A 13,702-nucleotide genomic window follows, 5' to 3' on the forward strand; every position below is an offset into this window, starting at 1 on the left:
ACAATTTTAATTCCACATTTAAAGAAAAACAAATGGGCACTGTTCTCTCTTGCCTTAAGCCCTAATCGCACCTTTTTTCTGGAGTCAGATTCAACCTCTCTGATGCTTTGACTAGAGCTAGAGTCTGAGGTAGCCTTGTCACACGTGCAGCCTATTTGTCTCTAAGGTGTCACTTTGGCAAAGACCTCATGAGGCCCTGTTGAATCTAAAATTCTAGATCTCCTGCTGCACTCACTGTAATTTCCCCTTCTGACTTGACAGACTACCTCATCTGACAAGGGATGTTCATTCTGAGTTGCCACAGGCTTTGTGTATCAGGTGAGGCTGGGAAGAGGCAGCAAGTAAACAGTGACACACATATGACATATGCTCTTGTAGGAAATATATACGGAGTGTAAGAAATGTAAGAAATCACTGAAGAGGAGTGTCTAAATCAGCCCAGGAGATGATGGAAGGTTCAAGAAGCATTCCCAAAGGAGTGGAGTCTTCAAGGGGGAATAAGAGCCAGGTAAAAAGAGGGTGATGAGAAAGTAGTGTGAGTCACAAGCAATGAGAACAGCATGTTCAAAGAGTTGAAGGCATGAGGGTAGCAGAGGTGATACACGTGCAAAACTGCAAGTGGCTGGATAGGCTGAGAAGGAGTAGGTATAGGGTGGGTGGAGAAACATGAGCCAGGCTATGCAGACAGAAATCAAGTCAGGTGATTTTTAAGTGCTTTTGTCTGAACTTTCCCCTGAAGGCAAATAGTAGGCATGAATCTATCTTCTCAGGAAGGGGCATGACTGTATCAGATTTGTGGTAACAGGTGGGAGACAGTTACTGGTGGGGAAGGAAGGGCTAGGTGAAAGTCTGAAGACCAGGCAGAGAGGAAAAACTACACAGGTGCAACTCTGGTGATGGCAGTGGGATGGAGAAGAGGAAAGGATCTGTGAGACAGGAAGGAATGGTATTGACAGAACTTTACAGATGACTGGTTGAGGGGAAGAGGGGAGGGAAGGGAATAAATTTAGAAAGATTCCCATGTTTTTGGCTCAGGTGATGGATAGAGGGGTGGCATCACAGAATAAGACAGGGAATCATGGTATGAGACAACTCGAACAGGGGAAAGGAAGGATAACGGAATCCATTCCTGAACTGAGATGCACATGGAACATTGTTAGGTGGGGGAAGGGGACGGGGTCCCAGGCAAGCAGATAGAATGCAAGGGACATTAAAAGAGAGTGAGCAGAGCTGCTAAGCTGCCAGTTTGCTTACATCTTCATTGGCAAGAAGACCAGTCTTTAAATTAGAAATGGCAGAACAAACATAATAAAAAGAAAATTGAAGCCCCAAATAGGTGAAGTGAAAGAAAAAGAGTATCTAGTCAATTTAAATGATTTCAGGTCTCCTGGCTCAGATGAGTTACACCACAAGCCTGCTGAAAGAAATTGCAGATGTAATCTCAGAGACACGATTGGTAATCTTCAAGAAATTGTGGAGACTATAAAGAGTGCCAGTGACAAGAGAAGGACAACTGTTTCCCAGATTTTTTAAGTGAAGAGGGATAGATTGCAATAAGAAATATTCAGATAAGCTTTGCACCATCTATGACAAAAATTCTAGAATGGTTTATAAAATAGATGGCTTATGAATACTTACTTCAGTTAATGCATGCAGCTGAGAAAAAGGAAGGAGGGACTGTTGATTGCTATGTGACGGAAGTTTATTTGTACTGGTAGTTTGCCCAGACTGATTGTGGCTTGACTCTCCCCCCTTCCTAAGCACAAAGTGGACTGTCTGGTGGGCAGTATAAACTTCAGACTCTTCTACCTGCGATTTGTTGTCTATGGTACTCAGACTATATAAGCCCTTTATGAAAATAGTAGACAATTTAAGTGAAGAAATCCACAGTCTGAATTCTCCAAGAAATCCACCATCACTCGTCAGGGTACTTCCAGGAACTGACAAGCAGCAATAAGCTTCTTGGTTATTAGCCTAAACATGAATTAACCTTTGCCTATTAGGATCCTACTACCTCATTTTTCTGTGCTATTTCTCTTTTTATATATACTGACTTCAAAATGAGAACAGGAAACAACACAGCAAATGTGGTGGAGCGTGATGAGGGGAAGGCAGCCATATCCCACCACCATCTCTAACCATGGCAGCTAAGATATAATGTAAAACATCTTATCTAATACTATACATATACATCATATACATATACCATTAGTCAGTCTTTCAGAGAGCTTCTTAGAACATTAAAAAAAATAAAGGCAGCCTACTCAAGACCCAGATGGCTCTCTTAGCTGAAAGTATATTCTCTAGGGGATGTCGCCAGTCTCACACTTTAAAATTATATGACCCTATAAATCAAGCAATATTGAGTTAAAGTTCCCTTTTTAAAACAAAATTAAAACAACTAAAAACCAGACATGAAGATCATTACAAAGACTTTTTAGAAAGAGGTCTCCTATCTAGTTCTACTCGGTTCCTATGTAATTTATTAAAGTTGCAAATGATTTCTGATTCTATATAACCTGCCTTGACATTATACTGTAAGTCCCTAACCAATATAAACTCAGGGAGAGGCCTCTATTCTAGTTTCTCCACAAGTCTAATTTTGGTGCATCTCCCCACCAGAGAATCCAAACAAGCACTTTAAATCCCTTTGTTCCCCCTTTCCCACCTTTACTTGATAATTTAGAGCAAAGAACAGAGGAGTGTTTTCACTGAAGGTATTGGGACCATCACTGTCCAAAAATATCATTTGCACACATATCTCCAATTTTAAAAGTGATGAATGAAAAAGAATCTTCTTACCGTATTGACCCAATCATGTACGGCTGTGCCAGCTGAACCACAATCGCACCACTCCCTAGCTGATGACATGTGTAGCCAGAATCCCAATCATAATTCTTGGTGTCCCCATTTAGCAAGGCATTTCGGCTCCGACTGACTCCTTCAATCACACTGGCACAATCAGCAATTGTTGCAACATTCTCTGTAGGAACTGTCAATCCAACACGAGATTCAGCATGAAGATGAGAGAAGTCAAATGTATCCCAATAGTGTTCAATAAAAAAAAATTAATATCTATCTCAAATCAATGATAAAAGGAAGACTAAAACATCTTGATTATCCCAGTATATGAACACATTTGCCATGCCAAATAGCAAAAAAAAAAAAACCAGTTGAACCTAAGGTTGGAATAAACCAACTACATGTAGCAATTAACCCTAAAGAATTTCTTTATAAAGAAACATAATGCCCCCCCAAATATAAAATGAACAAAAACATTGCAAAATATTACTACAATGGAAAACTACACAGTAATTGAGATTAACAAACCATAGCTGTATACAAACAGATGAATCAAAAAACATAATGTTGAACAACAACAAAAAAGCAAGGCACAGAAAAAAACAGTATGAGTTCATTTATACAAAGTTTTTAAAAAGGCAAACGTAAAAATATATTTTGTTTAGAGACACATACATAAATGTAAAACTAAAAATGAAATCCAGGCAATTATTGTACAAAATTTAGGATAATTCGTCTAGGAAGGGGGAGGTAAAGTCTTGGAGGGACTTGAAAAATACTGGTCTCGTTCTGTTCTTAAGCTAGGTGGTAGGTACATGGTACTTGCTTTATCAGTATTCTCTCAACTGTACTTATTACATTTAAACATTTGTTTATAGAAAGATTACACACACACACACACACACACACACACACAGGTGTGTGTATCTGTATTTACTATTTTAGAATTTGTAAAGCAGGAAAGTTATCCAGGCATGGCACCAATCCCTTTTCAAAATATACAATTGCCCTCAGCCATGATTCAGTTCTCTTTTTTGTTTACTATTTCATGCATTTTATTTTCTTTTTTAAAGATTTTATTTAATTATTTTTAGAGAGAGGGGAAGGTGGGGGGAGAAAGAAAGAGAAACATCCATGTGTGTTTGCCTCACACGCCCTCTCCTGGGGATCTGGCCTGCAACCCAGGCATGTGCCCTGACTGGAAATCAAACTGGAGACCCTTTGGTTTGCAGGCTGGCACTCAATCCACTGAGCCATACCAGCCAGCACTATGCCATGCATTTTAGTACACATGCTCTTCTCTTTGTTCGCAAATTGCTGTAGTTTCAAACATTGGCTCTATTCATTCATTCACTCACTCATTCATTCATTTATATTTTATTGTATTTGTTCCATTATTATTTATCCCACTTACACCCTCTTCGACCTTCACCTATCCTCCTCTCCTACATGATCCTAGCTGTTTTGATCCTGGGTTTCTCTCTGTATGTGAAAGCCATATCAACCTATTCATTTATAAAAATCAAGGGCTTCCACAAAATGATAGCTGTTCAAAAATAACATAGATTTTCTGAACACTAAGCAGAGAATGGTAGAAGGTCAGGAACTTTTACATCCCTGGGACATTTTCTGTACATTTACTAGCACTGGATTTTTCCTTCAGACATTTAGGTTATTTAACCTGAATCTACAATTAACCCTAGCTACTCACATTCAAGATCTGTAGTTTATTTTACATTAATTTTAAAAGTGATCAGGGAAAAAATAAAGTTTGTCATTAGGTCTGTCCAGAAAAACTCCAGCCATTATTAATATAACAAGAACAGTTTGCATGACGTGGATGTAACATGGCAGCTAAGGAGAGTGGACTGGAATGCACATGTGTGAACAATGATGACTTCACTGTACTAGTCAGTGGGGGTGGTAGTCCCTGTTGAGTGAGCATGTATACTGTGTGGCCATTGCATTCAAGATGACTAAGTAGAGTAATGAATTTGCATCACATTTTGGGTTAAGCTTGAACATTGCTCCACGGAAACTATTCAGATGATTTGAAGGTTGCAGCTGTGGGCAACTGGTGATTGGCAGCTTTATCACAACAACGCACCCACTCATGCATCACATCTCGTGCAGAGTTTTTTTTTTGTGAAATCTCAAATCACCCAGGTGACTCAGCCCCACTCCAGCCCAGATTTGGCACCCTGAGACTTCTGGCTTTTCCAGAAAGGGAAGAGATTTCAGACCATTGATGAGATTCAGGAAAATACAACGAGGAAGCTGATGGCAACTGGAAAAACTGTGTGAGGTCCCAAGATGCCTGCTTTGAAGGGGACTGAGACATCATTGTCCTATGTACATGTTTCTTGTATCTTGTACCTTCTTCAATAAATGTCTCTACTTTTTATATTTATTTGGCTGGATGCTTTCTGGACATACCTTAGCATACTGTACTTTTCAGTACAATATTATACTCTTTGAAAAAAAGAGAGAGTGAGCAGTATTACCACTGCACCAAAATATTTCTAACTTTGTAATGATGCTGAGAAAATAACCTTACATGTATCTTTATGCAATGCATTTCTTTCCCAAAGTTGGGCACGCCTGCACTTGAGCCCTCATCTCACAGACCTTCTCTAATGGCTCTGTTCTCAGCAGATGAGGGCAGCCATCCACAGATAAAGGGAGGAAGGGAAGGGGGAAGGAAGACAGGACAGATTTTCTGATGATGAATCTCTCAACTGTGAAGCTTAACTCCAAAGCAAAAAGCAAAAACACTGATGAAATAACCTGTTAGGACAGTTTCCTGATGGAGAAGAGGCACAGAGAGAAGCTTCTCATGACTTTCGAAAGAGACAGATGAAAGACTACATTTAGAGGCTAAGTCCTGGCTGTGTCTCATGGAAAAGAGGAAGTATTCTGTGATTTGGAAGAGAGAATTTAAGGAAGGGACACAAGATGCACAGTAAATTGAGCTGAAATATAAAATAATACTGTAGGTAACTTGGGCTACAGTAACAGCTCCCACTCTCTCAGAGCTTAACATAGCACATGTTTCTTCTTGGCCTTCTCGATGTGTTCAATGACAATCAGCTTAGTGGCTGTGCGCACTGTACCACTCAGGCACCCAGCTGCGAGAGGCTTTGGGTGCCTCTCACAAACAAAGAGAGGTTTTGGGTGCCTCTCATACCATTAATATGCGGTTCCTCCATCACAGTAGCAGTGAGAAGAGAGTGAGCTACTGGCTTTTAAAACTGTTCCTCCAAAGCAACACACATTTGGCTTCCATTTGGTTGAGTAAGGTAAGTCACAGGCCCTTATCTAAATTCAAAGGAAGTGGGAAAGGGTAACCCTGCTGTGTGCCCAGGAGAAGAAAGGGAATGTCTGTGAACAATATTAACATTTACCACAAACATTAAACCAGGATGAAGGAATATATAAGAGATAAATCTAGTTCATTCTAGAGTAAAGTATTTAAAATATTTCAATGTGTAAATATACAAGCATTTATATATCTAGTCTCCTGCTAAGGGACATTCAGGTTGTTATCATTCTTGTCTTTGTGATTATAAACAAAAGTGTTATCTTGTGTACATGGGTAAGGGTTTCTTCAAGTAATACATATATATATGTATATATTTGTATTTACACTCATGGCTATGAGTTAACCTTCCATTTGCCAAATTATTCACCTAAGTGGTTGGAAAATTTATATGCTCCACTTAGTGCTCCTCCTTATCATCTCCTGGTAATATTAGACAGATGAGTGTGACATGGTATCTCAGTGTGGTTTAAATTTTTGTGTTTCTGTTAGATAAAATATTTTTCTCTTTTTTCTCCCTCTTAAATCATTCTCCACTTCTCATCTGTAAACCATCTTTTGTCTGTTTTTTTTTTATTGTCTTTCTAACTGATTTGCAGAATGCTACTGTTTTGCTGGTTAATATACTGAGTTGAAATATTTAATATTTTCCTTTATGATTCGTGCTTTCCTTTTATTTATAAATTCTCCCCTACCCTGAATTTATTTTTATTAATAAAAATATTTTCCTATATTTTCTTCTAAAAGTTCTCTAATTTTGCTTTTTACATTTGGTTACTGAGTTTATTTAGGATTTTTGATATGCTGTGAAATAGAAATCTACTTTTATTTTTTACTCATAAGGTTAGTCAATTTCCCCAGCACCGTTTAATGGACAGTCCATCCCCACCCCAATTTATGTTGCTTACTCATATATAAACTTCATATATATTTGCGGCTCTTTTTAAGATGTGCAGTTTATTTCACTGATTTGCCTAGCCCTGTGCCTGTATGATGCTGTTTTAATTACTGTAATTTTATAGTAATCTTAAAATCTGATAAAATGAACATCTCACTACTCTCCTCATCTTTTTTTTTTTTTGTAAATTATCTTGAATATTCTTGGCCCTTTTAGGAAAATTTTCCTTTAAAGCTTTTAAATACGCTAGCTTATAAAAATGTTCACAGTATGTCTTCTTTTTATCCAAATATTTTTATTTGTATCTTTTCTTTTCTTTTTTTTTTGATCAATCCTATACAGGTTTGTCTACTTTATTAGTGTTTTCAAAGAACCAACTTATGGTTTTATTGATTCTTTATTTCCTACTTCAGTAAATTTTTATTATTTCTTCCTTCTATTCCTTTGCAATTACTCTATTTTTTAACTACTTGAAGTGAATACTAAGTCATTAATCTTTCTTCTCTTCTAATACATATGTTTAAAGACAATTTTTTTAAAGATTTTATTTATTTATTTTTAGAGAGGGAAGGGAGGGAGATAGAGAGAGAGAGAGAAACATCACTGTGCGGTTGATGGGGGTCATGGCCCGCAACCCAGGCATGTACCCTGACTGGGAATCGAACCTGCGACACTTTGGTTCGCAGCCCGCGCTCAATCCACTGAGCTACGCCAGCCAGGGCTACTAAAGACAATATTTTACTTCTAAGTCCTGATTTGTCTTTATTTTTAAGTTTTGACATAATAGTATTTTGAAGGGTACTACTGGTCAGTATTGTATAGAATGTCCCTCGGTTTGGGTTTGTCTGGTATTGTAGTATTTTAAAAGTTGATCACTTCTGCCTTATCAGTATGGCTTAGTTCGCTGGAGTGTCACCCTGTAACCAAAAGTTTGTGGGTTCAATTCCCACTTGGGGCATATTCCTAGGTTGTGGGTTCCATCCCAGTCCTGGAGCGGGTGTATGCTGGGATGTGTGCTATCCTGGGTCCAGCCACTGATCCCAGACCCAGAGCACATGGGAGGCAACCAATCAATGCTTCCCTCTCACACTGATGTTTCTTTCTCTCCTTTCTTCTCTCCCTTCCTCTCTCTCTAAAAGCAATGAAAAAAATGTCCTTGGGTGTGGATTAATAAAAAAAAATTGACCACTTCTAAATATTTTCTAAGTTCATTATGATTTTTTCTTTGACCCCCTTTGATTTTTTACTTAGTAAATTTGAATTACTTACAAGTATGTTTCTATCTTCCTAAAATTTAATTTTCCAAATATAATTTTTCAAGTTAGCTTTTTGTTACAGATTTTAATTACATTGCAATGTGGATAAAAAATAGTGTGGTCTGTATGGTACTGATTTTGTAGAATTTGTTGAGACTTGCTTTGTGGCCTAGAACATGGTTAATTCTTATTGATAATATATGTGTGCCTGAAGAGAATGTGTAGTCTCTTATTTGGGAGATATATGGTTCTATATATATCTATTATACAACATGTATTAATTGTATTGTTCAAATCACTTATATCCTTATTAATTATTGAGATATGTTTGTTAAAATCTCCCACTATTAGCTATAGATTTGTTAATTTCTCCTTATAATTTTGTCAATTTTTCCTTTATATATTTTGAGACTATACCATTTCACATGTATCCTTTTAGAAGAATATCTTCCTGGTGGACTGAACCTTTTACCATTTGTAGTATTATTCTTTATCCTTAATAATGCCTTTGTTCTAGAGTCTACATGGTAAGACGTCACATAACTTATAATACCTTTTTCTGGCTACTATTTCCTTAGTATTGTTCTACTTTCTGTTTTTCTGGGCTCCTGTAAATAACATAAAACTAGATTTTTTAAAAAGGTGAGTGTTTTTTTAACTGGCAGATTTATATGACTTACATTAATTGTTATTACTGATATCTTTGGATTGACTTTTACTTTCTATTTACAAGTTTTTTCTTGCTGGTTCCCCACCTCTCCATGTACTTGGGTCCTGTTTTCTAATGGAGTGACAGTTTCCCTTACATCCTCATCAGATATTTCTATTGATTTGATTTGAAAGTTACATATTTCTACTCTTACTAAATTTTAGGATGCAAACTACACTTAACAATGCCTAAAATTAAAATTCACAGATGCCCTTTTCCTGAACAATATAAAAGACCTTAACAGTTTTTAATACACATCACCTGCCTTCTAGCTTATTATTATTTAACATTTTAGTTCCACCTTGCTTTATATTCTGTATATCAATTAATATTATTTCATCCAGTCAAAACGTATTTATTCACATTCGCCAATTTGTTCACCATTACTTTTTTATACAGTCCTTTCTTCTTGGCTCAACTTCCTTCTTTCTAAGACACATTTCATGTCATTAGTATTCAGCAGTCTTTGTTTAAAAGTGTATTTTGCCACCATTCTCATAAAATAGGTTAATTGGGTATAAAAATTCTATGTTAAAAGCTGTTTTTTCCCTCAGCACTTTGAAGACATTACTCCACAGTCTGCTGGCTTCTACTGTTATGTCTGTTCGAGTCTGCTACCTTCTACTACAATTGTTAGTTTCTCTACAGTTAATATAGAAAGGCTTTCTCTTTGGTTTTGGTGTTTTGCAACTTTACTACATTGTACCTAGATGTAGATTAAATTTATCCTGCTCAGGACTGAATATGACCATTTATGACTTTATCAAGTATGGGTAAGTTTGGCCATTATTTGTTTGGGTATTGATTCTCTCTCATTTTCTGTTTTTTCCTTCTTTAGAACTCCTTTTAGACCTCTGTTGGAACTTTTCATTTCATCCTCCATGTTTCTTAAACTTCTTTTCATTTTTTCCCTTCTTTACCTCTTTTTTGAAGCATTCTGGGTAATTTCTTAAAATTTTCCTTAGGTATGTCTAAGCTGTCCACTGAATTATTAAAACTTCACTACTAAACAAAAACTCCACAGCACTTAAAATGAATGAACTAGAGCTATGTGCATGTATCAAAGCTCAATTTCACATAGAAAGCTGTTTAAGAAATGCAAGTCAGAAAAATACTAGAGTATGTTTCCATTTTTACTGTGTAGTGACACATACCTATGTGGTGAACTTAGAAAGAAAAGCTAGAAAATGGTAAACACTAAAATTCAGAGGAATAGTTACCTCCAGATAGGAAGATAGTGGGAATGTAAAAGGGGGAAGGATACACAAAAGCGCTTTGAAGGTTTAGTAGTGTTTCATTTCTAAAGTTGGGTAGTGAACATAAGTGTGTTCCTGGCTTCCAAACTTTACATATATGTTCCTTACATTCTTTCCAGCATATGGAATTTTTTTAAAAGAGTCTCTCTTTCTTTTTAACATTTTTTAAAGATTTTATTTTATTTATTTTTAGAGAGGGAAGGGAGGGAGATAGAGAGAGAGAGAAACATCAATGTGCAGTTGCTGGGGTCATGGCCTACAACCCAGGCATGTACCCTGACTGGGAATCGAACCTGCGACACTTTGGTTTGCAGCCTGCACTCAATCCACTAAGCTACGCCAGCCAGGGCTAGCATATGGAATATTTTTAAAACAGTCTCACACATTTTAACACTGTTGTTACGAAAACCAGAATGATGGCAAGCCTCTGAGAAAATAAAACCTTTTATGATGACTTTGAACAGATATCCTCTGTAGCATCCATTAGGTCTTACCAGTTATCTTTGCTGACACTCCCTGAATTTGTCAATTTCCACCTACCCTATGTTACAGCTTCACAATTTTATTCCTAGATAATCTGATTTTAACTAATGGCCAATTAGTATGGCAGCATCAGGGACTATCACAAAATCATAGGAGATGTAGTTCCAAGGTCTCTGGGAAAACAAGTCTAAGGTAAGTACTCAGCACTCCTTTCCTATAGACACATAAGTGGGTTTATTTTTACGTGTGTGTAAAACATTATATATATATATTTTTTAATTGTTTTTCAAGTACGGTTGTCTCTATTTTCCCACCACCACTTTTCCCTGCCCCACCCACCCCCACTCCCACCCTCACTCCTTCCCCCCTTTGGCTTTGTCCATGGGCCATTTATACTTGTTCCTTGACGAAGTGGGTTTATTAAAGAATATTCTTTTAGTCTCTAACATATTCTCTAAGCAAAACTACTTTAGTAACATCACATTCTGACCCTCTGGAATCTTGAGGTGGTCTAATATATGTGCTAAATTAAATACTTTTGCCTTCTTAACAAGGAATCCTATGTCAGGGTCCTGGAGAATAGCATCCCATGATTTCTACTTTGATTTTGACATAATCACTTATATCCTTATTAATTAATATTTATTAGTCAAAATTTGGGTATACAAAGTGTACCCAATAGACACATTTCAACATACACACATAGAGATGGACTTTATCAGTGAAATCTACCCCAAGTCCAACATTTCCTTCTAAGAAATAACTTTTGCTAGAACTCTACTAGCAACCTGATAAACAACTGTCTACTTCATAAGATACAAATCAAAAGACTACCATTTTTCCTAATTCTCATGTCTATTTTTTTGATAATCAGCAAATGAACAGCAAAATGACCAAATGATGCCAACAGGCGGAAGGAAGAGGACAGGGATTTGAGCACAAACCCAGTGTGTAAGAACCTCCTGTAAATAACCACCAAGATGAGACCATCACTCCAGGAGCATACCAATCCAATTCTTAATATGCAAATCAGCACTTCAACCTGACCTAACCTGATAATCAGATTCAGTATGTGAGTTTCCTAAGGGCAGGAACTTTTATTTCTCTTCTTCACTGCTGTACTCCTAACTGCCAAGAAACAGTGCCTAGTGTATAGTAGCGATGAAGTAAATATTTGCTGAATGAATGAATCAGAGCTGGAAAAGGATGCATATGTAGGCTCTGGTACTTAACCTTGCTTAACATAGTTCCTTAGCAAAGATAAAAAATCTAAAAGTTACTGAATAAAGCAGAAAAAAATTGCTTTCTCAGTGAAAATTCTCTTAAAAAGTAAAGTATAATCAATCTTTGGGTCTTGACCTAAACATTAGAAAGAAAACTGCTATGCCCACTGAGGGAGGGCTGCCCTAGAAGCATTACACACACCCTCGGCTTTTCCAACTTCTCCTCTAATGGTTTACCTTGCATATGGAAAGTTTGGTTGCTCATGCTAGACTGAAATATCCTGTGATGAAGAAACCATTTTGGGGAGTTCAGCCAGGAGAGGAGGGATGTATATAACAGTGTGGTGCCTGAGGGGCGAGCCATAGTCACGGGACGGGAGTTTTCGCAGAACAGGTCTGTCCAAACTGTCACTGCTGGGTTCGCTGACACACAGAGGCCAATCCCTCCATTTCAGCAGTAAGTAATTCTCTTATTAATTTATCTTCCTAGAAACACAAACCTCAGCCTGCCTAGTTGGAGTGCCTGTTAATTACTCAATAGTCTGAATAAACTCTATGGTCTTCTTCACAGCGAAAAATTAGAGTGATTCTGACTGCAATGCACAGAAGGTGTCATACTGGTTTTCTTCCCAAAGGGGCTGGACCACACCCCATTTGAATGTTCATTACTGTCTTTCATATGCGTCTGATAACTTTATTAAAAACACCATCTGGATAGGACTCCGCTTTTTGCTGTATTTCCAGTCTTCCTGTTTCCCCCTTATCCCACTGGAATTTCTGCCCCAATCTGTGTCACTTTGTTTACAAAACCATACTGCTCAAATTCAGCATCTTGTGTCTGTCTCTTTCTGGTGTCTCTCTGCTGCCCTTCAGTTACACACCTATCACAATAGCCTGTGCTATGAGCAAAAGGCAAAGGGGAACTGCCTGGGTGCAAATTACTTTTCCCCCTCTGTGCACACAGCAATTCTGCTCAAACAAATTAAATTTGCTGCTTCTGAATGCAAAAGTTGCATATTAACAAAGTGTACACATTTTGTGAGTATATGGATGTTAGGATGACTCAGACTGTGGGGAACTGCAGAAAAAGTGATCTGAAAACATTTTCACTGTTCTCCATTCTTACGCAGCACTGGGGGTGGCCAACAGCTCCCCAGTAAATTTAATTCAGGACTGACACATTTTTAAAAGGCAGTATTTAAAGGCTATATTTAAAGATAAGATTGACATGTTATTTAACTGTCTCCAGAGATCACCTTTGAGAGGTGGGGAAAACAAACTCCATGAAATTTTTTAAAAATGAAATAGCACTTAGCACTTGCAGAGGACCATCACCTTCAAAACCCTGCTCGTGCTGGGCTTCCTTACTACTGCCTGCTTGTTGTCATTATACAGTGGTTTCTAACTGCACAGTGGTTCATGCAGCAAACAAGTACTTAACAGCTTCAGCATAAATTCTTCTCTACTGCCATGATTTTCAGAGATACAAGGTATTTCTTTCAACAAGACAACTAGGGCTACCAGCTGAAGGTCACACAGATATATTCTCCTACAGACCCACACTTTGTTTTCAAACAGGGATTCACCCTAGGGGCCTATCACCAGGCCTACATGGGAACTTACTGCTGACCAGGCAAGCTTCCAACCCAACTGCAATCCCCCCTCTGTCGAGTAGTCTAAAGGAAGAAACACCCACAGCTGTTATGTCTGAACAGCTGTAAAAGAACAATAGGGAATTAGAGCACAAGCTCATCTT

The 13,702-nt window shown here is 37.6% G+C and overlaps 1 protein-coding gene across 2 annotated transcripts in view; it reads right to left on the minus strand.

Moving 5' to 3' along the window:
- Window positions 1–13,702, minus strand: part of BTBD9 (BTB domain containing 9) — a 458,630-nt gene that overhangs the window by 119,861 nt on the left and 325,067 nt on the right. For both annotated transcript variants that reach the window (XM_028509172.2, XM_036024064.1), the window contains exon 8: window positions 2,803–2,992. In XM_028509172.2, the coding sequence (XP_028364973.1) occupies window positions 2,803–2,992 (190 nt within the window). The remainder of the gene's footprint in view (window positions 1–2,802; window positions 2,993–13,702) is intronic.

Source organism: Phyllostomus discolor, chromosome 4 (genome assembly GCF_004126475.2).
Source record: "Phyllostomus discolor isolate MPI-MPIP mPhyDis1 chromosome 4, mPhyDis1.pri.v3, whole genome shotgun sequence".
NCBI classification, from domain to species: domain Eukaryota; kingdom Metazoa; phylum Chordata; class Mammalia; order Chiroptera; family Phyllostomidae; genus Phyllostomus; species Phyllostomus discolor.